This window comes from Hylobates moloch, unplaced genomic scaffold, assembly GCF_009828535.3.
Source record: "Hylobates moloch isolate HMO894 unplaced genomic scaffold, HMol_V3 SCAFFOLD_5, whole genome shotgun sequence".
NCBI lineage: Eukaryota > Metazoa > Chordata > Mammalia > Primates > Hylobatidae > Hylobates > Hylobates moloch.
This window is the reverse complement of record NW_026652280.1, coordinates 85,925,996-85,953,064: the sequence shown is the minus strand read 5'-3', so window position 1 is coordinate 85,953,064 and position 27,069 is coordinate 85,925,996. Positions and strand designations below refer to the sequence as shown.

The following is a 27,069-nucleotide window of genomic DNA, read 5'->3' as shown; positions in this document are numbered from 1 at the left end:
CCTTTGGGGACAAATTTAAAAGTAATTCAGACTGAAGTTGATAAGAATAACTCCACCATCCTAATGTGCTTTGGAACAATCTGTATTAAGAATCTGAGTTATGCTTTTTTAGACAGAAATTTTTAAAAAAGAATCTGAGCAGAGTCGAAGGAGCAAACACTAAAAGGAACCTATTTTTGACATCAATCCATTAATCCAAACATTTATTTATAAGGAAAAGCTGAAGAGCAAAAAGCTCAAAAGTCAGAAAACCTGTGTTCTAGTACTCATTCTGTAAAAAAAAATTACTTAAATACTCATGAAAAAAAAAAAAATCACTGCTCTGGACCTCATTTCCTAATCTGCAAAACAGGGATAAAACCTACCCCTTTGACCTCACAGAACTGTTTTAAGGATGCATATATTTTAAATTATAGGCCAGGTGTGTTGGCTCATGCCTGTAATCCCGGCACTTTGGGAGGCCGAGGTGGGCGAATCATGTGAGGTCAGGAGTTCAAGACCAACCTGGCCAACATGGTGAAACCCCATCTCTACTAAAAATACAGAAATTAGCCAGGTGTGGTGGCATGCGCCTGCAATCCCAGCTACTCAGGAGGCTAAGGCGGGAGAATTGCTTGAACCTGGGAGGTGGAGGTTGCAGTGAACCAAGATGGTGCCCATGCACTCTAGCCTGGGTGACAGAGCTAAACTCTGTCTCAAAAAAAAAAAAAAAAAAAAAAAAAAAAGGAAAGAAAGTATAGATTACACATGGTAACAATAATAGATATCACTCATTGAATAGCTACTATGTGACAAGTATTGTGCAGTTGCTATATATATACTACCTCACAATAATCCTGTAAGGTAGGTATTACAATCTCTTCTTTGTAGATTTTTTTTTTTTTGAGATGGAGTTTTGCTCTTGTTGCCCAGGCTGGAGTACAGTGGTGTGATCTCAGCTCACTGCAACCTCTGCCTCCCACCTTCAAGCGATTCTCCTGCCTCAGCCTCCTGAATAGCTGGGACTACAGGTACACGCCACCATGCCTGGCTGATTTTTTGTATTTTCTGTAGAGACGGGGTTTCTGCGTGTTGGCCAGGCTGGTCTTGAACTCCTGACCTCAGGTGATCTGCCCACCTCGGCCTCCCAAAATGCTGGGATTACAGACGTGAGCCACCGCGCCTGACCCCTTCTTTGTAGATTTTTTAAAAAAGGCTCAGAGAAGTTAAGCAACATGCCTAAGGTCACTTAGCTGTTCAGTGGTACAGCCAGAACTTGACTGTAAGTCTTTCTTTTTTTGTTTTGTGAGTGACCTTAAGTCTTTCTAATACTAATTGCCCATGTTCTTGCCAATATACTACAAATACTTCCCTACAAATATAAGATTTACCACTAGGTGAAGACTTTACTGCAGGAATGGTGCTAAGGTATCTTATTTATGTTATCTCATTTAACCTCACAAAAACTCTATTAGGTACCGAAATTTTATAAATAAAAGATTGTGCAGGATCTGGATTTTTAAAAATGAAGGAAAATAAAAATAAATATTTTACAAAAGAGTCTCAAAAAGGTTAAACAGCTTGTCCAAGGTTAGCCAGGTCGATTTGGCTCTAAATCTTTAGCATTAACCACTTACCTATACTGACTCACTATTATAGTGTTCCTAAAACCAAAGTTAGAAATAGTCTCCTAGAAAATGCAGAAGTCCAAAAAAATGAAAGAAGAAATACAATCAGAAATTAGTAGGTTTTTATTGTTGGGTCAGAGAATACAGTGCCATGTACTAGGTATATGTTTAAAAAAAAAAAAAAAAGGTCCCAAATGTCAAAATTTGATAACACAAAAAGAAGAAACACGCAAATATAGAAGGATAAACTATTACAACATTTTTATTTTATTTCTTTTTTTTTTTTTTTTTTTTTTTAGAAACAGGGTCTCGCTTTGTCACTCAGGCTGGAATGCAGTGGCATGATCATAGCTAACTGTAACCTCGAACTCCTGGGCTCCAACGACCCTCCCACCTCAGCTTCCCAAGTAGCTGGGACTACAGGTGTGTAGCACCACACCTGGCTAATTTTTATTTTTTAATTTTCTGTAGAGACAGGGTCTCATTATGTTGCCCAGGCTGGTCTCAAACTCTTGGCCTCAAGCAGTCGTCCCAGCTTGGCCTCCCAAAGCGCTAGAATTATAGACATAAGCCACACTGCACCTGGCCTTTTAATGTTTTTTTATAAGTACACTGAAAAAGAAGTCAAAAACTGTGGCAATAGGTTGGGATTAAAAATAGAAAAAATTGGGCCAGCTGTGGTGGCTCACACCTGTAATCCCAGCACTTTGGGAGGCCAAGGCGGGTGGATCACCTGAAGTCAGGAGTTCAAGACCAGGGCTGGCCAAGATGATGAAACCCCATCTCTACTAAAAATACAAAAATTAGCCTGGAATGGTGGCAGGCACCTGTGATCCCAGCTACTTGGGAGGCTGAGGCAGAGAACTGCTTGAACCTGGAAGGCGGAGGTTGCAGTAAGCCGAGATCATACCACTGCACTCCAGGCTAGGTGACAGAGCAAGACTCTGTCTAAAAAAAAAAACAAAACAAAAAAAGAAAAAATTATTACAAAAATGGGCTGGGCACAGTGGCTCATGCCTGTAATCCCAGCACTTTGGGATGCTGAGGCAGGCAGATCACTTGAGGTCAGGAGTTCAAGATCAGCCTGGCCAACATGGTAAAACCCCATCTCTACTAAAAAAATACAAAAAAATTAGCTGAGCATGATGGCGTGCACCTGTAATCCCAGCTACTTGGGAGGCTAAGACACGAGAATCGCTTGAACCTGGGATGGAGGTTGCAGTGAGCTGAGATCGTGCTGCTGCACTCCAGCCTGGATGACAGAGTGAGACTCTATCTCAGAAAAAAACAAAACAAAACATCATTACCAAAATGGATGGGGGATTATTAGAAAATTCTGTAAATACGTCTAGGATTATTCATGCATGTAAACAGTGGTAATTAAATAATAACTGCAGTCGGTATACATATCATAGTCACATCCTTCATTTTTAAAATTTTAGTATAAAATATTTAAACCAAAAAGCAATAGTCTTTAAAGCGTTTTCTGTACTTACCACTTCCAAAACAACTTCTTGGAACAGTTTCAAAGCTTTGTAGCCTTGGTGATTATAGGGCATATCATAGAGAGGGCTAATTATATCTAACAGTAAGACAACCGAAGTGAAAGTTCCTTGAGCAACTACTGGAGAGAGGCTACAATGAATAATGATGATATTTACTGATTACTTGCTACATGCCAAGCAGTTTCTATGCAAGTAAGAAATAACTCCATTTTATAGAAGAGGATAATGAGACTCAATAAGCTAATTAATTTGTCCAAGGTCACACACAGCTAGTTAAGTTCAAACCTAGAGCTGACTAACTCCAAAGTCCACATTCTACTATGCAATGCTGCCTCTCCAAAAATGTTCATTTTCTGTGTATACAGGTAGCTGGGATTCAAACCTAGAGCTGACTAACTCCAAAGTCCACATTCTACTATGCAATGCTGCCTCTCCAAAAATGTTCATTTTCTGTGTATACAGGTAGCTATCTGAATGGGGTAATATATAATCCATCATTATTTTTTATGGAGCCTGACAAGCAATGCTTATGTATGGCTACTTCAATATATGCATTTACTCACTCATAAAATATTAATGTGGCTTATTATGTACCTGGGCTTATAAAAATAAATAAAACAATCTCAGAATTAGAAGAGTTCACAGTTCAGTAGATGAGACAGACTGATTTATATGACAATGTGAAATTTAGATAAATGAGGTGCTAAAGGAATAGAGCAGAAGGACTGACACCCATCCCAGAGTTAGGATAAAGTGACTAATGTCAGGTCAGAGAGGATAATACAACACAACTAACCCCTTAAAAGGGGTTAGAGGCCCCTTTTAAGATCTACTCATAGAATTATTAGAGAGAGGAGGCCACGTGCGGTGGCTTACGCCTGTAATCCCAGCACTTTAGGAAGCCAAGGCAGGCGGATCACGAGGTCAGGAGATTGAGACCATCCTGGCTAACACGGCCCGCCTCTACTAAAAATACAAAAAATTAGCCAGGCGTGGTGGCGGGCGCCTGTAGTTCCAGCTACCCAGGAGGCTGAGGCAGGAGAATGGCATGAACCTGGGAGGCGGAGCTTGCAGTGAGCTGAGATTGTGCCACTGCACTCCACCCTGGGCCACAGAGCAAGACTCCGTCTCAAAAAAAAAAAAAATTATTATAAAGAGGAAGAGAGAGATGGCAAAGCCTTTTACAGTTGGGTGTTGGGTGTTAGAGACCCAGTACCCCAGCCTGACATACCTACAGAAGCAGTGAACTTACTTATTTACTGTTATGAAAAAAATAGATGCTGCCAGCCCTGCACAGCAGAAACCACTATTGAATCATACGGTTTTAGCCTTCACCTTGAAATGTGTCTAATTATATGACAGAATATAGAAGTATGTTTTCAGATATGAACTTATGCAGTCATGAGCCCTTATATCACTTTCTAGAAGAAAGTCTGTCTCTCACCCCCTCACCTTAGATACATACACACAGAAGTACAGATGTATAAATATATAGATATGTTTGTGCATATATGTGTTTGTATGTATATATGTATAACTCCATTCACTTGATCACTTAGTATTATTACAAAAATAAATATTAAACTGGATAAAGCTGTCAAGAAGATCTTATAAAATCAGATTGCTTTTGGAGGGACATGTTACCCAGCCTAATGAACCCCAAAATGTAAGACTCGCTGTGGGCATAAACACAAAACCCAATTATCTCTCCTAAATGAAACTTTCCTCAGTCTTCCTTGAAATTAACTTTCCTCCCAAGCCCAAATTAATGGATCATTTATTATAGCTTTTCCATGGATGTCTCTATTAGTCTTTGCTGTGAACCTTGCTACTTAACCTTTCTCCTCAGTTGAGGCATGCATGATGAAATCTTTTACAATCTCCCTTTTATCTCTTCTCATTCCCTTCATTCAAATATTGTCTACGTAGCTGCACAGTACCAAAAACAATGAGATATAATGGAAGAAATGCACAAGGAAATCCTTGTTCCCTTGAGGCTAATGCCACTTGACTATACTATTATTTTACTTCTCATGTCCATCACCAGCTGATTCCTGGTCACTAAGCTCACAGTTTTCCTCTGTATGCCAAATGCTGTCATCATCTTGACTGACATCCACATCCAAGCAGATAACTAGCCTAAGCAATAACTTAGTCTCACAGTTCCCTGACCTCTTCAACAATAATGACCTTGACCTCCACTCATTCCCAGCCACCTATTTCCATGGCCACGGCTTGGAACTGTTCCATTCTGAAAATCTTAAATTGAAATGTCCCTCTCCATTGTGAAAAGATGTACACCAAGGTATTTACAATGGCTGCCTTGAAAGGCCAAATTATATGTATTCCAAATGTTTGTTTTGATCATACTTTGATTTTTCTGAGGGAAACACTACTTTTGCAATAAAGAAAAAAATAAGAGAAACTTTATCACTCTGATAACAACTTCCTATTCTTTCAAGTGTCAGACTCTCCTACACCCAGCAAATCCATTTTTCAGTCTCGTCAAGACCTCCAGACTTTGACCTCTTCCCATGGATTAGGTGCCCTTCCTCCATGCTAACATAGCATTCAGGACTCACTTCTATCATCCATCCTGGGAATCACGCCGTATTGTAATTACGTGTTTACTTCTTGATCTTTCTATTTATATTCCAAGTTCCTTGGGATCAAGTAACATATCTTTTTTTTTTTTTTGAGGCAGAGTCTCACTCTGTCGCCCGGGCTGGAGTGCAATGGCGCCATCTCGGCTCACTTCAAGCTCCGCCTCCCGGGTTCACACCATTCTCCTGCCTCAGCCTCCCGAGTAGCTGGGACTACAGGCGCCTGTCACCACACCCGGCTAATTTTTTGTATTTTTAGTAGAGACAGGGTTTCACCGTGTTAGCCAGGATGGTCTCAATCTCCTGACCTCGTGATCCACCCACCTTAGCCTCCCTAAGTGCTGGGATTACAGGTGTGAGCCATGGCACCCGGCCAGGATCAAGTAACATATCTTAAGACACTGTACCTACAGATAGTATCTAGCTCACTGACACTGACTTGAACAAACACACGTCTGGATGAATAAATAAACATTGAAATAGCCCTGATCTATAAGAGTCAGACTTTGGTTCAAGTTCTAATTCTGCCACTTAACTGTTGTATGACACTGGGAGAGTCAGTCAAGTTCTTTGAATCTCAACTTTCTGGTCTGTAAAATGGGGTGATAATCCTCATCCTACCCACTTCATAGACTTGTCAGGATGCTTAAATAATATATATAAATGTTATGTATACAACTTACTGCTTGTTCAGGCTGACTGAAACACAGAACCTCATTTCCTAGAATTGCCCTTCTTGGTTCACTGGAATCACCTTTTTATTACTACTTGACATGAACAGTTTCAGAGCTGACTAACCATTAATTGCTCCAGATTGTTTACCCTCCATTCTCCTAAAGAAGATAAGGCACAGCCAGGGATATCTGTTGTCCTGATACCATACCCATTCCTTTCAGAATGAGCATATAATTATCCAAACATGGAGAAAGGCTGCCCAAGGGCTTCCTGGGAGAATGTTTAAAGCACTCTAATTCGTTATGTCTCCACCAACTCTAAGGAAGGAAAATAGGAGATGAGAGAACTGTTAAAGGGAATGGAGAATGAATTATCACTCTCATAAATCTGGACTACAAATAAGTCGATAAAGAGATCTCTAAACCAAACTAATAAAAATGTATCCAAGTAGGATCTGCACTGGGAGTCACTTTTAATTTTCTTTATTAGGAGATCCAAATTCAAATAAGGGCTTCAGTGGTTCTCAAATTCATTTGCATATTAGGAATCACCTGGGATCTAAAAAAATGTTCCAAAGCCTATGCCATACCTATTACGGACTGAATGTGTCCCTCAAAATCCATATGCTGACGTCCAAAGCCCCAAAGTGACTGTGTTTGGAGGTAGGGCCCTCAGGAGGTTATTAAGATTAAATGAGGTCATAAGGGTAGGGCCCTGATCCCAGATCTTAATAGGACTGGCGTCCTTATAAAAAGATACACCAGAGCCAGGTGCCAGTAGTTCCCACCTGTAGTCCCAGCTACCAGCTACTTGGCAGGCTGAGGCAGGAAGATCACTTAAGCTCAGGAGTTCAAGTCTGTAGTGTGCTATGACACACCTGTGAATAGCCACTGCACTCCAGTCTGTGTGACATAGCAAGACCATATCTCTACCAAAAAATTTTTCAATAAAAATAAAGAGACATTAGAGATCTCTTTCTTTTCATCCACATGCAGAAAAAAGGCCATGTAAGGACACAGTAACAAGGCAGTAGTCTACAAGCCAGGAAGAGAGGCCTCACCAGAAGCCAGCCCTGACAGCACCTTGATCTTGGATGTCTAGCCTCCAGAACCGTGAGAAAATAAATCTCTATTGCTTAAGCCATCTAGTCTGTGGTATTTTGTTACGGCAGCCCAAGAAGACTAATAAGTACAACACCCAGACCAATTAAATCACAATCACTCAGAGTGGGACACAGATGACAGTATTTTGGGAGCTCCTAGGTGATCTAATGTCTGCACAGGCAAGTTTGGGAACCATTGCCTTATTTCATTTCAGCTTGGAACTCTGATGGACCTAGGCTTTTCTTTCTTGTTATTAGATTTGCAGAAAAATAAGAATAAAATCATTAGTAATTTATAAGACCACAACAAAACCTGCCTCAAAAATCATCTGGAAGGGTGTTACCCCTGTCATGTCCTGAGAATAGCTGCCTTCCTCTGAAGTCCAAGTCAGCTTTGCAGAGATTCCGGGCAGTATGGACTGTATTTCTGTGTGAGAAGAAATGGCAACAAAGTCAAACAAGCAGTTTGGATAAGAACCAGGATTTCTGGATTTGTTTATTAAACTGGTGAGCCAAGAAGGCTTTTCCCTGATGAAAAGATTATCTACAAGATTTAAAATATGACTGGAAATGGCTATGCATCAGCAAATTGCTTGAACATTTAGAATTACTTTATGGGATTAGGACATTTAACCTCACCTTTTCAATTTTTTACATTTGCTAAATCAATTTTTATTTTATGTTAATTTCCACAAGGTCATGTTTAATGCCAGATAGCTTCAGAACTGATAGTTCTGATATTCTTGTATTTTTTAATAAATCAACTCATTATGTAATAAATACAAGTCTAGTACATGAACTAATTTAGAGCTGAAGGTTGAAAAATTCAAGAATGACTCTCAGGCATGTAGTGTTTTTTTTTTTTTTTTTTTTTTTTTTTTTTAATCGGAGTCTTACTCTGTCACCCTGGCAGGAGTGCAGTGGCGCTATCTCGGCTCACTGCAACATCCACCTCCTGGGTTTAAGCGATGCTTATGCCTCAGCCACCCAAGAAGCTGGGATTAGAGGCATGCACCACCATGCCCCGCTAGTTTTTTTCTTTTTATTTATTTATTTATTTATTTATTTATTTATTTATTTATTTATTTATTTATTTATTATACTTTAGGTTTTAGGGTACATGTGCACAATGTGCAGGTTTGTTACATATGTATCCATGTGCCATGTTGATTTCCTGCACCCATTAACTCGTCATTTAGCATTAGGTATATCTCCTAATGCTGTCCCTCCCCCCTCCCCCCACCCCACAACAGTCCCCGGAATGTGATGTTCCCCTTCCTGTGTCCATGAGTTCTCATTGTTCAATTCCCACCTATGAGTGAGAACATGCGGTGTTTGGTTTTTTGTCCTTGCGATAGTTTACTGAGAATGTTTTCCAGTTTCATCCATGTCCCTACAAAGGACACGAACTCATCATTTTTTATGGCTGCATAGTATTCCATGGCGTATATGTGCCACATTTTCTTAATCCAGTCTATCGTTGTTGGACATTTGGGTTGGTTCCAAGTCTTTGCTATTGTGAATAGTGTCGCAATAAACATACTAATCCAGCATATAAACAGAACCAAAGACAAAAACCACATGATTATCTCAATAGATGCAGAAAAGGCCTTTGACAAAATTCAACAACCCTTCATGCTAAAAACTCTCAATAAATTAGGTATTGATGGGACGTATCTCAAAATAATAAGAGCTATATACGACAAACCCACAGCCAATATCAAACTGAATGGGCAAAAACTGGAAGCATTCCCTCTGAAAACTGGCACAAGACAGGGATGCCCTCTCTCACCGCTCCTATTCAACATAGTGCTGGAAGTTCTGGCCAGAGCAATCAGGCAGGAGAAGGAAATAAAGGGTATTCAACCAGGAAAAGAGGAAGTCAAACTGTCCCTGTTTGCAGATGACATGATTGTATATCTAGAAAATCCCATTGTCTCAGCCCAAAATCTCCTTAAGCTGATTAGTAACTTCAGCAAAGTCTCAGGATACAAAATCAATGTACAAAAATCACAAGCATTCTTGTACACCAATCACAGACAAACAGAGAGCCAAATCATGAGTGAACTCCCATTCACAATTGCTTCAAAGAGAATAAAATACCTAGGAATCCAACTTGACAAGGGATGTGAAGGACCTCTTCAAGGAGAACTACAAACCACTGCTCAATGAAATAAAAGAGGATACAAACAAATGGAAGAACATTCCATGCTCATGGGTTGGAAGAATCAATATCGTGAAAATGGCCATACTGCCCAAAGTAATTTATAGATTCAATGCCATCCCCATCAAGCTACCAATGACTTTCTTCACAGAATTGGAAAAAACTACTTTAAAGTTCATATGGAACCAAAAAAGAGCCCGCATCGCCAAGTCAATCCTAAGCCAAAAGAACAAAGCTGGAGGCATCACGCTACCTGACTTCAAACTATACTACAAGGCTACAGTAACCAAAACAGCATGGTACTGGTACCACAACAGAGATATAGATCAATGGAACAGAACAGAGCCCTCAGAAATGATGCCGCATTTTTTTTTGTATTTTTAATAGAGATGGGGTTTCATCATGTTGGCCAGGCTGGTCTCAAACTCCCGATCTTAGGTGATCCGCCCGCCTCGGCCTCCCAAAGTGCTGGGATTACAGACATGAGCCACCGCACCTGGCCTGCTTTGTTATTGAGGTTGACAATGTTGATATTATACAAGAATTAAACTTTAAAAACCTAATGATGATAAAAATATGCCCTAAAATAACAGCACAAGTTTCTCCTAAGGCATTCATGCTACATATCTCGTAATGTTTTAACCATCTCAAAAAAGTGTGGACATTCCCAAGATCAAATCCTAGCTATCGGCTGGGCGCGGTGGCTCACACCTGTAATTCTAGCACTTTGGGAGTCCAAGGTGGGTGGATCACCTGAGGTCGGGAGTTCGAGACCAGCCTGACCAACATGGTGAAACCCTGTCTCTACTAATAATACAAAAATTAGCTGGGTGTGGTGGCATGCTCCTGTAGTCCCAGCTACTCAGGAGGCTGAGGCAGGAGAGACTCACTTGAACCTGGGAGGTGGAAGTTGCAGTGAGCCAAGATCATGCCATTGCACTCCAGCCTGAGCGACAAGAGCAAAACTCCGTCTCAAAACAAAACAAAACAAAAATTGTAGCTATCAATCTTAATGGGTAATATTTTTCTTGCCATTAGTTTGTTTTTCAAACCTAATTGTTACAAAGCCCTTGATAATAGGACAGCAAGGGTATGCTACACTGAAGTTTAATGAACTTAGCACTAAACCAGGATGTCTTGCGTCAATCTTCAGTTTCACCACTGATCAACTTTCTGACCTAAGGCAACCCCCCTTTTCTGTGATTCAATTACCATTCTGTGAAATAAGAAAAAAATTGTACCTGAATCCTAGTTCAGTTTGATTAGTAAGACAGTACAGAAATGGGGTAAATGTGGATATATGAGAAAAGGTTTGTAAATAACTTTGAATTCTTCAGAAATCTTACTAATTTAAAATAAATTGTGTAGATATTTGGGGGGAAATCAATTTCAGTAGTCTCACTCCACACACACAAACACAAAAATACAGATAGGTTGACTATAGTTAAATGTAAAAAGGTGAAACAATAGCTAAGTAAAAGCCTTTGACTTCAAGATGAATAGAGCATGTGCTGAAATCTCATCTTCCTGTCCAAACATATAAATTAATACAAACATTTTTAAATCTTAATAAATACATAGTCATGGCGAGAAAAAAAGAAAACAGAAATCTTTTTTTTTTTTAAGACAGAGTTTTGCTCTGTCACCCAGGCTGGAGTGCAGTAGCATGATCTTGGCTCACTGCAACCTCTGCCTTCCAGGTTCAACAGAGTCTCCTGCCTCAGCCTCCTGAGTAACTAGGATCACAGGGTTGCGCCACCATGCCTGGCTAATGTTTGTATTTTTAGTAGAGACAGGTTTTGCCATGTTGGCCAGGCTGGTCTCGAACTCTTGGCCTCAAGTGATCTGCCCGCCTTGGCCTCCCAAAGTGCTGGGATTACAGGTGTAAGCCACCATACCTGGCCAGAAAAGAGAAATCTTTATAGACCAGAAATGGAAAGGTGTTCTTCTTCCTCCTCCTTTGAAAAGAACAACAAAAAGGGAACAAAACAGAGATTCCACAATAGTAGACAAGAACTAAAAAGATGCATAATATTTGGGCCTAGACTAGGAACAAACATAGAGCTAATACTGTAACACTCATAGGTTTAAGAGCAAGAGCCACACACAGGAGGTCTAAGCAAGGGACCAACACATGAACAAGGACTAGAGGTGCATTGCCTGTTTACCTGAATGTTGGTTACAGCCAAGGGGATTCTGGCAGCAGCCTCACTGATATGAGATGAGGGCCAGAGAGCCATTTCATGTAAGTGGTGAAAGGACTCAGAACTACATAATCTATTAAGATGCAAGAGCTTTGCATCTTACCACCCATACAAAGATTAATTCTAGGTATACATCATACAAGGCTAAGGCTCAGCAACTCAGAGAGCCTCCTACAGGACAGTTGTCAACACAAAATGTGTTCAGATTAAACAGATCATGAACAATTAGCTCTTAATTAAAAATTACCATGCAAAGAATATTAATACCATGAAAACTACAATACACATCAACCAATGCACTTATACCTAAGGAAATAAAGTTAATAGAACAATCTGGGAGAGATTTTAAAATAAGTATCTATATTTTATACCTTTAAAAAGAAAAAGAAGCCATGAAACAAGGAAACACTGTCGTAAATTAAACAGAAAGTAATGGGGTTTTAGAAACCTTAGAAATTGGCCAGGCATGGTGGCTCATGCCTGTAATCCCAGCACTTTGGGAGGCTAAGGCAGGTGGATCACCCGAGGTCAGGAGTTCAAGACCAGCCTGGACAACATGGTGAAACCCCATCTCCACTAAAAATATTCAAAAAATCAGCCAGGCGCGGTGGCAGGCGCCTGTAATCCCAGCTACTTGGGAGGCTGAGGCAGGAGGACTGCTAGAACCTGGGAGGTGGAGGTTGCAGTCAACTGAGATCACGCCGTTGCACTCCAGCCTGGACGATAGAGAGAGATTCTCAAAAAAAAACAAAATCTTAGAAATTAAAGATACGGTGTTTGAAATTAAAACTCTATGGATGGTTAGATTGGACACAGTAAAAGAGCAAATGTAAAAGAAAAGTTAGTATATGAATGCTCATAGCAGGATTACTCATAATAGCTAAAAGTGGAAACAACCCAAATGTCCATCAAATGATGAACGGCTTAACCAAATCGGGAGTATTCAGCCATAAAAAGAAATGAAGTACTGTTACATGAAACAACATGGATAAGCCTTCAAAATATAATGCTTAAAGAACTCACACACAAAATGTTACATATTGTATGATTCCATTTATATGAGATGTCCAAAATAAGCAAATCGACAGAGACAGAAAGTAGATTAGTGTTTGCCAAGGCATAGAGAATGAAAGTAAGCAGAGTGACTGCTAATGAGTACACAGTTTCTTTTTCTGGATGAAAATATACTGGAATTGGATAGTGATAATAGTTATACAGGCAGGAAGCAGTGGCTCACGCCTATAGTCCCAGCACTTTGGGAGGCCAAGGCGGGAGGATCGCTTGAGCCCAGAAGTTTGAGACTACACTGGCCAATGTGGCAAAACCCCATCTCTATAAAAAATACAAAAAAATGGCAGGGTGCAGTGGCTCACGCCTGTAATCCCAGCACTTTGGGAGGCCAAGGCGGGCGAATCACAAGGTCAGGAGATCGAGACCATTCTGGCTAACATGGTGAAACTCTGTCTCTACTAAAAATACAAAAAAAATTAGCCAGGCTTGGTGGTGGGCACCTGTAGTCCCAGCTACTTGGGAGGCTGAGGCAGGAGAATGACATGAACCCGGGAGGCAGAGCTTGCAGTGAGCCGAGATCGCACCACTGCACTCCAGCCCGGGCAAGAGAACAAGACTCCGTCTCAGAAACAAAAACAAAACAAAAAACAAACAAAAAAGCAAAAACAAAAAAATTAACCAGGTGTGGGGGTGCACAGCTCTAGTCCCAACTATTCAGAGGGCTGAAGTGGGAGGATTACCTCAGCCCAGGAGATCAAGGCTGCAGTGAACCATGATCACGCCACTGCACTCCTGCCTGGGTGACAGAGTGAGACCCTGCCAAAAAAATATTAGTTATACAACCCTGAAAATATACTAAAACCCACTAAATTGTATACTTTAAAATGGTTGTGTTTATGGTATATGAATTTTATATCAATTAAAAGAAGAAAAGGCAAGGGACATTAAAAATAGATCCAGAAGAAATAATGACTGAGAAATATAAAACAAAGGCAGATATAAGTGCTATTTGAACAGTTTTACCAAACATCAAGCAGGATAAATTTCGAAAAAAACAAGGCAAAAGAAAAAATTTTAAAAGCCACATAGTTAACACATCACAATGAAACCCAAAATAACAAGGATAAGCAGAAAACCCTACAAGCTACCAAAAAAATTAAATTAGCAAAAAAGCCCCATGAGTTAGCAATGCTAAATGCCAGAAGATGATCCAGTACTATCTTCAAACATCTGAAGTAACTTTGAATCTGGACTCTTTTACTTGCTTAATCTGTCTATCTATCTATCTATATCTATCTATCTATCTATCTATCTATCTATCTATCTATCTATCTATCTATCTATCATCTATCTGTCTGTCTGTCTATCTATCTGAGACAGAATCATGTTCTGTGGCCCAGGCTACGTGCAGTGGTGTGATCATAGCTCACTGCAGCCTCCAACTCATGGGATCAAAGGATCCTCCTACCTCAGCCTCCCAACTCACTAGAACTACAGGTGTACACAATGCCCAGCTAATTTTTTTTCTTTATATTAAACTGCTTAGGGAAATTTTTGTAATTTTTTGTAGATACAGGGTCTCACTATGTTGCCCAGGCTGGTCTCGAGAGATCTTCCTGCCTCAGCCTCCCAGAGTGCTGGGATTACAGGCATAAGCCACCTCACTCAGCCAAATCTGAACTTTTAAGACAGCCAAACTACCATTACAAAATGAGAGACTTAAAATGTTTACCATCTACAAGTCCTCACTCACTCAAATAACCACTAAACAAACCACCATGTCCATTTAAACATGAGTTTACATTTTTGCTGAGATCATGTAGGGATAAGGAAAAAGAATGAGAGATCATTATCAGTATCAAGTTACCTCTTCACATAGGTCTTCAACTGTTAAAGATGAAGTAGATAGAAAATTTTCAATCAGATGACATTACGAACACACAGCAAAACCATGTACTGGGGCTTCTCCTCCCAGCATTAATGAAATAAGCAAATGAGCCCTCAAACCAAAAACTACTATAAAACTGGAAAAAATATATGAGACAGTTGTTTTCAGGCATTGGACAATAGATAGCACAAGGTTACAATCCCTTGAGAGAAGGGAAACTCACCAGGTTAGTCCTATTATTTCCCTGGGTGTCTGCCTGGGGAAATTTTCCCATCTACAGAACAGGGACATGGAACCCAAGCAGAGGACAGTGGTCCCACTAAGCTGAGGAGGCAGAGAATAGATTTTGGAGTTGTGAAAGTACCTGGAATCTGCGGGGCAGGGCACTGGAGAAGAGGGAGATACAAAGAGTAGGTACTAAAGTCTGTGTAGGAGCTCCCCATGAGTCCTTGGCCAAGGTCTGGACTATCCATGCAGAGAGTGAGACTACATGTGATTTCCCAAAGAGCAGGTGCTATGGAGTTGAGAATGTAACAAGATACTAGCAAGATTTTCCAGTGCTGGAAAATGTTGGCCTTCAGGCCTAGCTAGAAATGGGGAGACCTTGTTAAAACTGCTGGTGTCTAGCTGAGATGCCCCACAGATAATGCTTTAGTAATAAAAACCATACTGTCAATGAAGGTCTGCTCTAGACCCACCCCAAAAAAGTCTAAAGCCATTCCTTGACAAAATCCACAGAGGAGATAGAGTTTGGAGGCTAAATGGTATCAAATTAGAAGAGTTTGAAAAATGCATTGGCTTTCTACAGACCTACCCTTTAAAATGCATAAAAACAAGCCTGCACAAGGTCAAGGTGCATAGCCTACTAAAGCAAAAATTAATACTCTCCAGAGATAGATAACACAATATAGAATATGATCATATTGCCCAGTATAAAACAAAAATTTACTAAATATGCAAAGAAACAGGAAATGATAATCCACAGTCAAGGGGGAAAAAAAGCAACTAATAGAAACAGAACCTGAGGGCCAGGCTCATGCCTATAATCCCAGCACTTTGAGGGGCCAAGGCAGGGAGATCGCTTGAGGCCAGGAGTTTGAGACTAGCCTAGGCAACATGGAAAGACTTGTCTCTACAAAAAAATTTAAAAATTAGCTGGGTGTGGTGGTACATGCCTGTGGTCCTAGCTACTCAAGAGGCTGACTTGGGAGGATCACTTGAGCCCAGGAGTTGGAGGCTGCAGGAGCTATGACTGTGCCACTGCACTTTTCAGCCTGGTGACAGAGTGAGACCCTGTCTCTGAAAAAAGAAAAGAAACAGAACCTGATATGGTATAGATATTACATTTAGGAAAGACTTTAAAGAATCTATTATAAATATGTTCAAAGGCTTAAAAGGTGGCCTTAATGAGTGAACTGATAGGAAATGTCAGCAGATAACACTATACAAAAAGAACCAAAAAGAAATTCTATAACTGAAAAGTTAAATAATTGAAATAAAGAATTCACTGGATAGGTTTAATAGCAGATTAGAGGTGACAGAAGAGTCAGTAAAATCACTGAAGACAAATAACAAAAACGATTCAATCTGGAGAGTAAAGAAAAAAAAAGACTGAAGAAAAATGAATAAAGTCTTAGAAACCTGTAGGAAAATATCAACCAGTCTAAAATATGTGTAATGGGAGTTCCAGAAGGAGGATAGGGGAATAAAATGAGAATAGGACAAGAAAAACATCAAGAAACCATGGACAAAATTCCCTAAAATTTCATGAAAAATATTAAGATGTGAAAAGCTCAGCAAACCCCAAGGAGGATAAATGCAAAGAAAATCACATCTAGGTATATAATAGTCAAAAATGATAAAAACCAAAGATAAAGATAAAATATTGAAAGAAGCCAGAGGAAAAGCACACACTATATACAGAGGAGGTATAATATGAATCACAGCTGACTTCTTACCATAAACAATAAAGGCCAGGTCCAGACACAGCGGCCCATGCCTATAATCCCAGCACTTTGGGAGGCCAAAGTAGGTGGATCGCTTGAGGCCAGGAGTTCAAGACCAGCCTGGTCAACATGGCAAAACCCTGTCTCTACTAAAAATCAAAAAATTGGCCAGGTGTGGTGGCATATGTCTGTAATCCCAGTGCTACTCAGGAGGCTGAGGCACAAGAATCACTTGAACCCGGGAGGCAGAGGTTGCAGTGAGCCGAGATCACGCCACTGCACTCTGGCCTGGGTGAGACAGTGAGACCGTCTCCAAAAAAATAAAATAAAATAAATAAATAAAAACAATAAAGCGCAGAAGACAACTGACAACATCTTTCAAAATGTTGAAAAGGATAAAACTATCAAGCCAGATATTCCAGTGCAATATCCTTTGAAAATGAGGTTAAGGTAAAGGCATTTTAAGATAGAAGATGAAATAATCTGCTGCTAGAAGATTTGCTAAAGGATTTTCTTCAGGCTGAAGATGGAAACCCAGCTATACAGGAAGAAATGAAGAGCACCAGAAATCATAAATAAGTGAATATAAAAGACTATTTTTTTCCTTGAATTTCTCTTGACAGCTAGCTTTTCAGAGCAAAAATAATCTCATAAGGCAGGGAATTATAAGTATTTGAGTATTTTAAAATACTCAAAATTGAGCAAAAAAAAACTATTTACCTATTCTTTTGCCAATACCACGGTTTCTTTTTTATTATTATTATACTTTAAGTTTTAGGGTACATGTGCACAACGTGCAGGTTTGTTACATATGTATACATGTGCCACGTTGGTGTGCTGCACCCAGTAATTCATCATTTAACATTAGGTATACCTCCTAATGCTATCCCTCCCCCTCCCCCCACCCCACAACAGGCCCTGGTGTGTGATGTTCCCCTTCCTGTGTCCATGTGTTCTCATTGTTCAATTCCCACCTGTGAGTGAGAACATGCGCTGTTTGGTTTTTTGTCCCTGTGATAGTTTGCTGAGAATGATGGTTTCCAGCTTCATCCATGTCCCTACAAAGGACATGAACTCATCTCTTTTTTATGGCTGCATAGTATTCCATGGTGTATATGTGCCACATTTTCTTAATCCAGTCTATCATTGTTGGACATTTGGGTTGGTTCCAAGTCTTTGCTATTGTGAATAGTGTCGCAATAAACATACATGTACATGTGTCTTTACAGCAGCATGATTTATACTCCTTTGGGTATATACCCAGTAATGGGATGGCTGGGTCAAATGGTATTTCTAGTCCTAGATCCCTGAGGAATCACCACACTGACTTCCACAATGGTTGAACTAGTTTACAGTCCCACCAACAGTGTAAAAGTGTTCCTATCTCTCCACATTCTCTCCAGCACCTGTTGTTTCCTGACTTTTTAATGATCACCATTCTAACTGGTGTGAGATGGTATCTCATTGTGGTTTTGATTTGCATTTCTCTGATGGCCAGTGATGATGAGCATTTTTTCATGTGTTTTTTGGCTGCATAAATGTCTTCTTTTGAGAAGTGTCTGTTCATATCCTTCGCCCACTTTTTGATGGGGTTGTTTGGTTTTTTCTCGTAAATTTGTTGGAGTTCATTTTAGATTCTGGATATTAGCCCTTTGTCAGATGAGTAGGTTGCAAAAATTTTCTCCCATTCTGTAGGCTGCCTGTTCATGCTGATGGTTCTTTTGCCGTGCAGAAGCTCTTTAGTTTTAATTAGATCCCATTTGTCAATTTTGGCTTTTGTTGCCATTGCTTTTGGTGTTTTAGACATGAAGTCCTTGCCCATGCCTATGTCCTGAATGGTATTGCCTAGGTTTTCTTCTAGGGTTTTTATGGTTTTAGGTCTAACATGTAAGTCTTTAATCCATCTTGAGTTAATTTTTGTATAAGGTGTAAGGAAGGGATCCAATTTCAGCTTTCTACATATGGCTAGCCAGTTTTCCCAGAACCATTTATTAAATAGGGAATCCTTTCCCTATGGCTTGCTTTTGTCAGGTTTGTCAAAGATCAGATGGTTGTATATACGCGGCATTATTCCTAAGGGCTCTGTTCTGTTCCATTGGTCTATATGTCTGTTTTGGTATCAGTACCATGCTGTTTTGGTTACTGTAGCCTTGTAGTATAGTTTGAAGTCAGGTAGCATGATGCTTCCAGCTTTGTTCTTTTGGCTTAGGATTGACTTGGCAATGCGGGCTCTTTTTTGGTTCCATATGAACTTTAAAGTAGTTTTTTCCAATTCTGTGAAGAAAGTCATTGGTAGCTTGATGGGGATGGCATTGAATCTATAAATTACCTTGGGCTAACTACTGTAGCTTTATAAGTCTTGAAGTCGGGTAGTGCCAGTCCCCTGACTTTATTCTTCAATATGGAGTTGGCTATTCTGGGTCTTTTTCTTTCCATATAAACTTTATATTTTATTTTTGGAGACAGTCTCACTTTGTTGCCCAGGCTAGAGTGCAGTGCTGTGATCACAGCTCACTGTAGCCTTGACCTCTTGGGCTCAAAAGATCCCCGAGTAGCTGGGATAGATGACCTATCTTTCCATAGCCAACTGAGCATCTTGAAACAATGGCATTATCACAATGAAATTGAAATTCAGTGGTTTGTACATCATAGTGTCAAGCTAATGACTTAATTCATCCTAGAAGTTTGTCCCTAAAGACATGGAGAAGGCTGGGTGCAGTGGCTCAAGTCTGTAATCCCAGCAATTTGGGAGGCTGAGGCGGGAGAATCACTTGAGCCCAGGAGTTTGAGACTGTCTCTTAAAAAAAAAAAAAAAGAAAGAAAGAAAGAAAAGAAAAAGACAAAGTTCAGAAAACAGAAAATAGAGGTGGTAAACACTTATTAAAAGGTTCAGATAAATATAATTAAAACTTTTAACCATCTCATTAACTTGTAAATTAGCTTAAATATTTTAAGTAATTGAAATTCCCAATGCTAGCAAAGTACGGTGAAGTTGGTAACTTTGCTACAAATGTTAGCATTACATGACACAACTTTTTTTAGGGGGATGGAGTCTCTCTTTGATGCCCAGGTTAGAGTGCAGTGGTGCGATCTCGGCTCACTGCAACCTCCACCTCCCAGATTCAAGTGATTCCCTTGCCTCAGCCTCCCAAGAAGCTGGGACTACAGGCTATTTTTTTGGATTTTTAGTAGAGATGGGGTTTCACCATGTTAGCAGGCTGGTCTTGAACTCCTGACCTTAAGTGATCCGCCCATGTCAACCTCCCAAGGTGCTGGGATTACAGGTATGAGCCACCACGCCTGGCTGACACTTTTTACAAAGCAATTTCAGAGCCATAAAAACGTACACAGACTTTGATCAAGTTAATTCTATCTCATAAAGTTAATACTAAAATTTTCAATATAGTAAAAAGCTATATGCATTAAGATATTCATTCCAGTGATATTAATTAGACTTATTGAGAACTGTGTATTCAGAATAACCACTGTGCTACATGCATTATACGTATTACTTCACTTAATCCTCAAAACAATTTTATGAGGTAGGTGCTTTCAAAAGATCAAAAACTTGTTCAAGAACACACAGTATAATCTCCTAGATACTAAACTATCCTACTATTCATAATAATGGGGGAAAAAAAAAGAACAAACCTAAATGTCTATTAATAGAAAAATGGCTAATTTATGATACATCTTGATGGATAATTTAGCCATTAAAATAATGACTAGAAGACTGTCATAACATGAAAAACGCTTATGTTAAGTAAAAAAAGACATAGGATAACATTATATATATATATTGTGATTACAACAGTATTAAAAAAACATGACGGGCATGATTCTGGCTCAGTGTAGCCTCCACCTCTTGGGGCCAAACTATCCTTCTGTCCCAGGCTCCCAAGAAGCTGGGACACTACAGGTGCACACCACCATGCCCAGCTAATTTTTGTATTTTTTTGTAGAGACTGGGTCTTGCCATGCTGCCTAGGCTTGTCTTCTACTACCAGCGTCAAGTGATCCTTCCGTCTTGGCCTCCCAAAGTGCTGGGATTACTAGCATAAGCTACTGCGCCTGGCCTAGAAAAAGCATTTTAGGAAATACAGCACTCATTCATAACAAACACGCTGGCAAATTAGGAATAGAAAAGAATTTCCTAAACTTAATAGGAGCAGGTATAAAAACTATTGCAAATATACTTAATAATAGACTTTTTTTTTTTTCTTTTAAGAGATGGGGACTTGCTATGTTGACCAGACTGGTCTTGAACTCTTGACCTCAAATCATCCTCCAATCTTGACCTCCCAAAGTGCTGGGATTACAGGCATGAGCCACTGCTCCCGGCCAATGGTAGACTTTTAAATAACCCTTCCTTGTTTAATTTCCTTGTTTAAGGAAAGCAAGACAGATGCCTAATATTACTCCTGCTATTCTATTTAATACTAGTGCTATTCTATCCAATACAATATGACAAGGAAAAGAAGTAAGCCATATGCCAGGCGTGATGGCTCATGCCTGTAGTTCCAGCACTTTGGGAGGCCGAGGCAGGCAGATCACTTGAGGTCAGGAGTTTGAGACCAGGCTGGCCAACATGGTAGAATCCCGTCTCTACTAAAAATACACAAGTTACCCAGGCATGGTGGTGCATGCCTGTAGTCTCAGCTACTCAGGAGGCTGAGGTAGGAGAATCACTTGAACCCAGGAGGCAGAGGTTGCAGTGAGCCAAGATCACGCCACTGCACTCCAGCCTAGGTGACAGAGTGAGACTCTGTCTCAAAAAAAAAAGAAGTAAGTCATACAAGGATTGAAAAGGAAAAGATGGAGTTGTCATAATTTAGAGATGCTTTGAATGCCCATACAGAGGATCCAAAAGAATCCACAGATAAATTATCCAAATTAATAAGGGATTAATTCAGTAGGATTGAAAAAAATGAATACCATTCATAATAGCAACAAAAACTATAAGACTATAGAAATAAATATAGCAAAAGATATCTAAGACCATTATGAAAAGAATTTTAAAGTGTTAACATAAAAGATCTAAATAGGAATGACATCAGCAAGATGGCGGGATAGGAAGCCCCAGGCCCTCGTTTCCCCCACAGAAAAACCAACTCAACAGCAATATCAAATATCTTTTGTGAGAACTCCAGAAGCCGGTTAAGAGGTTGCAGAACCACAAGTGAACTCAAAGCCAACAAGAGCCACATCCAAGCAAGACCCAGGCTAAAGGAGTACCCCCTCATCTGAGACATCCTAGCCTCATGGCAAAGGAAAAGAAGCTACCAGCAAAATACATAGACTCTTAAAGCTTCTCCTGGAAGGCGACACATGTCACTTCCACTCACATTTCATTGGCCCTGGGAAGTTACATGACCCAGCCTTATACTCATAGGGCAAAAAATATAATTCTCCCAGAAGAAGAGCAGACAATATTTTGAACAAATAATAACATCTGGCAAAATGGTCTCTAAAGTCAGGCAGACTTTGGCTTATAGCCATTTGCTCTTGGTCAAGCCCCTTATTCTCCCTTATAGTGCCTATCTCTTAAGTGTGACAACTAAAATTAAATAACATTTTTAAAAGAAAAGTCTAAATATATGACAAGCTGTATCATCTCACAAAAACAATGCTAAAAATGTTCATTGCCACCAAATTAATCTATAATTCCACTTAATAGCAATCAAAATCACAACAAGATTTTTTTGTGGAGTTTTGTTTTTTATTTTTATTTTTTGAGATGGAGTCTCACTCTGTCACCCAGGCGGGAGTGCAGTGCCGCGATCTCAGCTCACTGCAACCTCTGCCTCCTGGGTTCAAGTGAGTCTCTCACCTCAGCTTCCAGAGTAGCTGGGACTACAAATGCCCACCACCATGCCCAGCTAATTTTTGCATTTTGAGTAAAGACAGGGTTTCACCATGTTGGCCAGGCTGGTCACTAACTCCCACCTCCGGTGATCTGCCGGCCTTGGCCTTCCAAAGTGCTGGGATTACAGGCGTGAGCCACCATGCCCAGCCTGGAACTTAACTAATTATAAAACTCATAGCCAAGAGTAAAGGTTTTAAAAACCAAAGACAAGGTCAGGCACGATGACTCATGCCTGTAATCCCAGCACTTCGGGAGGCCAAGGCAGGCGGATCACGAGGTCAGGAGATCGAGACCATCCTGGCTAACACAGTGAAACCCTGTCTCTACTAAAAATACAAAAAAAAACAAAAAAATTAGCCAGGCGTGGTGGCAGGCGCCTGTAGTCCCAGTTACTTGGGAGGCTGAGGCAGGAGAATGGCGTGAACCTGGGGGGCGGAACTTGCAGTGAGCCGAGATTGTGCCACTGCACTCCAGCCTGGGTGACACAGCAAGACTTTGTCAAAAAAACAAAACAAAACAAAAAAACACCAAAGACAATTCTGAAAAAGAAAAACAAGGAGGAGAGATTTGCCCTATCATATAGCAAGATTTATTCTAAAGCTTTAGGAAATAAAACTCTACAATACTGGCCCAGGCACAGAGATAAAGACTAGATTACCCAGAAACAGACCCAAGCATATATAGAATCTTAGTATATGACAGAATAATAATATAAATTACTGGGTAAAGTACTATTCAATAATAAACTGAGTTGGGACAAGTAGCAATCTGTTTCGAAAAGGATTTAAATTAGATTCCTTACATCATAAATAAAACAAAAATAAACTCCATTAAAGTCAGCTGGTTAGCAAAGCAAAACAAAAATAAACTCCAGATTCACTAGATATAATAATAAATATAAATTTAAAACTTTAGCACTATTAAAGAAATTATATAGGCCAGGCATGGTGGCTCACACCTATAATCCCAGCACTTTGGGAGGCCAAGGTGGGTGGATCACCTGAGGTCAGGAGTTTGAGACCAGCCTGGCCAACATAGTGTCTCTACTAAAAATACAAAAATTAGCTGGGCTTGGTGGTCGGGGCCTGTAATCCCAGCTATTCGGGAGGCTGAGGCAGGAGAATCGCTTGAACCTGGGAGGCAGAGGTTGCAGTGAGCTGAGATTGCTCCATTGCACTCCAGCCTGAGCAACAGCGCGAGACTCTGTCTCAAAAAAAAGAAAAAAGAAATTACAAAAAATGTCATTATGACTTTAGCGTAGAAAAGAATTGTCTCTAATCAATGATTGCAGCTTTCACTTTATAAAACTAGAAACAGAAAAGTAAGACCCCAAACAAGCAAAAGAAAGAATAAAAGATCAGAGTGTAAATGAATGAAATAGAAAACAACAGGAAGAACCTGGTTCTAGCCAGACTGATCAAGGAAAATAAAAGAGAAGATATAAATAACCAACACCAGGGAGTAAGAAAGGGGATATTGCTAGAGATTCTACAAACATTGGAAAGATAATAAGGAAAATTATGAACAATTTTATGTCAATAATCCAATAACTTAGATAAAATGGACAAATTCCTTGACACAAATTACCCATGCTTACTCAGGAAAAAAAGAGGCCAGGTGCAGTAGTACACGCCTATAATCCCAGCACTTTAGAAGGCTGAGGCAAGAGGATCACTTGAGCCCAGGAGTTCCAGACCAGCCTGGGCAACACAGTGAGACCCTGTCTCTATAAAAAATACAAACCAGGTGTGGTGGTGCATGCCTATAGTCCTGAATCTAAGGCAGGAGGATTGCTTGAGCCAGGGAGGTCAAAGCTGCAATGAGCTGAGATTGCCCCACCATACTCCAGCCTGGGTGACACAGACCATGTCTCAAAAAGAGAGAGAGAGAGACTGTATAATTATTAAAGAAATTGAATTTGTAGTTAAAATATTTCCCAGGAAGGAAAAAATCAGGCCCAGATGGCTTCCTTGATGATTTGCACCAAATATTTAAGGAAGAAATTGTACCAAATATTTAAGGAAGAAATAATATCTTCTACAAACTCTTCTAGGCAATTGAAGAACAGAGAATATGTCCAAAGTCATTCTATAAGGCCAGTATTACTTGTACCAAAAAAAGACAAAGACATTACAAGAAAAGAAAATTACACATATCCTTTGTGAACACAGATGCAAAAATTCTTAATAAAATTATGGCAAATCAAATCTAACAATACAGGCTGGAGTGCAGTGGCATGATTTCGGCTCACTGCAACCTCCACCTCCCAGGTCCAACTGATTCTGCTGCCTTAGCCTTTAGAGTAGCTGGGAAGAAAGGCACACACCACCACACCCAGCTAATTTTTGTATTTTTTAGTAGAGATGGGGTTTCGCCATGTTGGCGAGGCTGGTCTCGAACTCCTGACCTCAGATGATCTGCCCACCTCAGCCTCCCAAAGTGCTGAGATTACAGGCATGAGCCACGGTGCCCAGCCAAGATTTTTATTTTTTGAGATAGGGTCTTGCTCTGTCTCCCAGGCTGGAGTGCAGTGGCAAAATTATAGCTCACTGCACTCTCCAACTCCTGGTTTCAATCAATCCTTCTGCTTCAGCCTCCTGAGTAGCTAGGACTATAGGCATGCAGCACCACGCCTAACTAACTTTTAGAAATGTTTTGTAGATATGGGGCCTTGCTATGTTTCCCAGGCTAGTTTAGCAAGCTTGAAAAATATATAAACATCAACTGTATTTCAAATACTGGCAAGAAACAGTTGGAAAATGAAATTCTTAAAAAAAATACCACTTACTGGCCGGGCCACATTTACAGTTAACTCTTCCACTGAAGTCTTGAACCCCTCAAAGTCATCCATAAGGGTTGGAATCAACTTCTTCCAAACTCCTGTTAATGTTGATGTTTCGACCTCCTCCTATGAATGACGAATGCTCTTAATGGCATCTAGAATGGTGACTCCTTTCCAGAAGGTTTTCAATTGACTCTACTCACTATCTATGGCAGCTATAGTCTTATAAAATGTATTTCTTAAATAATAAGCCTTTAAAGTTGAAACTACTTCTTGAACCATGGGCTGCTCATGGATGTTCTGGCAGTGCATTTGGCAGTCCCACACATCTGTCTCTTGCTTCAATGGTATTTGGATGGAACAAACCCAGGGACTCCCTCTCTTCCAGCCTCCAACTGCCCTCCAATCTCCTCTCCACTTGCAACCTCCAGGACCATCTTCTCGGCCATCTCCTGCTTCTGAGACCAGCCAGCACTGTTTTTGTGGTTAGCTCCTTCTTGCCAACTAGACTCATCAGAATTATTTCATCGAGTTGGAGGCAGCTGTCAATCGCCTGGTCAATTTGTATCTGTAGGGCTCCTACATCTCTCTCATTCTGGGCTTCTATTTTGACCGCAATGATGTGGCTCTGGAAGGCGTGGGCCACTTCTTCCACAAATTGGCTGAGAAGTGTAAGGGTGCAGAGCATCTCTTGAAGTTGCAAAGCCAGCATGGCAGCCACATTCTGTTGCAGTAGAGACGGGGTTTCACCATGTTAGCCAGGATGGTCTCGATCTCCTGACCTCATGATCCGCCCACCTTGGCCTCCCAAAGTGCTGGGATTATAGGTGTGAGCCACCGCACCCAGCCTCAAATTTACATTTCTTAAAAAGAAATTGGAATGGCTGAGGATGGTGGCTCATGCCTGTAATCCCAGCACTTTGGGAGGCTAAGGTTGGAGGATCGCTTGAGCCCAGGAGTTCAAGACCAGCTTGGGCAAAGTAGCAAGACCTCATCTCTTAAAAAAAAAAAAAAAAAAAAAAAAAAAAAAAAAAGAAATCGGAAGAAGTACCATTTGGATAACCTCAACCTTTTCAGAAAAATAGAAGGTAAAGACATTTATTTAGATGAGTGTCAGGTAATTTGAAATATACACTATGGGAATTATATAAAAGGATAAACAAGATAAAAGAGTACTGAACAACCCCAAGAAGTTAGAAATTCTGCTTAAATTTATAGCGTTCCCAACATTCAGTTTTATGATTTACACAAGTAACACTTGGCAGCTTGAAAATAAGAATGAAAAAAATAATAATAATGGCAATTACCCAAGCCTGGAGACTGATAAGAAAGAAAAAGTAGAAAGTCAAGGCAGCAGGGGATTATACTATGCTAAGTGGCCAATGATGGGTAAGAAGGCCAGGAGGAGTGTCAGGAAAGAGAAGAGGGAAGTAAAGGGGAAGATGGAGTTTAAAAAACTTCAATTTCATACTACCACTGGTGTGTGTTCATTTGTTTTGAGTCAGAGTCTGGCTCTGTCACCCAGGCTGGAGTGCCGTGGCGTGATCTCAGCTCACTGTAACCTCGACCTTCTGAGTTCAAGCCATTCTCCTGGGTCAGCCTCCCAAGTAGCTGGGATTACAGGCACCGGCCACCACGCCTAGCTAATTTTGTATTTTTAGTAGAGACAAGGGTTCACTATGTTGGCCAGGCTGGTCTCCAACTCCTGACCTCAGG

The 27,069-nt window shown here is 40.3% G+C and overlaps 1 protein-coding gene across 9 annotated transcripts in view; it reads right to left on the bottom strand.

Moving 5' to 3' along the window:
- The window catches only part of TOP6BL (TOP6B like initiator of meiotic double strand breaks), a 105,836-nt gene that overhangs the window by 52,997 nt on the left and 25,770 nt on the right, over positions 1–27,069 (bottom strand). For all 9 annotated transcript variants that reach the window (XM_058438989.1, XM_058438981.1, XM_058438982.1 and 6 more), the window contains one exon: positions 7,810–7,919. In XM_058438989.1, coding sequence (XP_058294972.1) covers positions 7,810–7,919 — 110 coding nt within the window. The remainder of the gene's footprint in view (positions 1–7,809; positions 7,920–27,069) is intronic.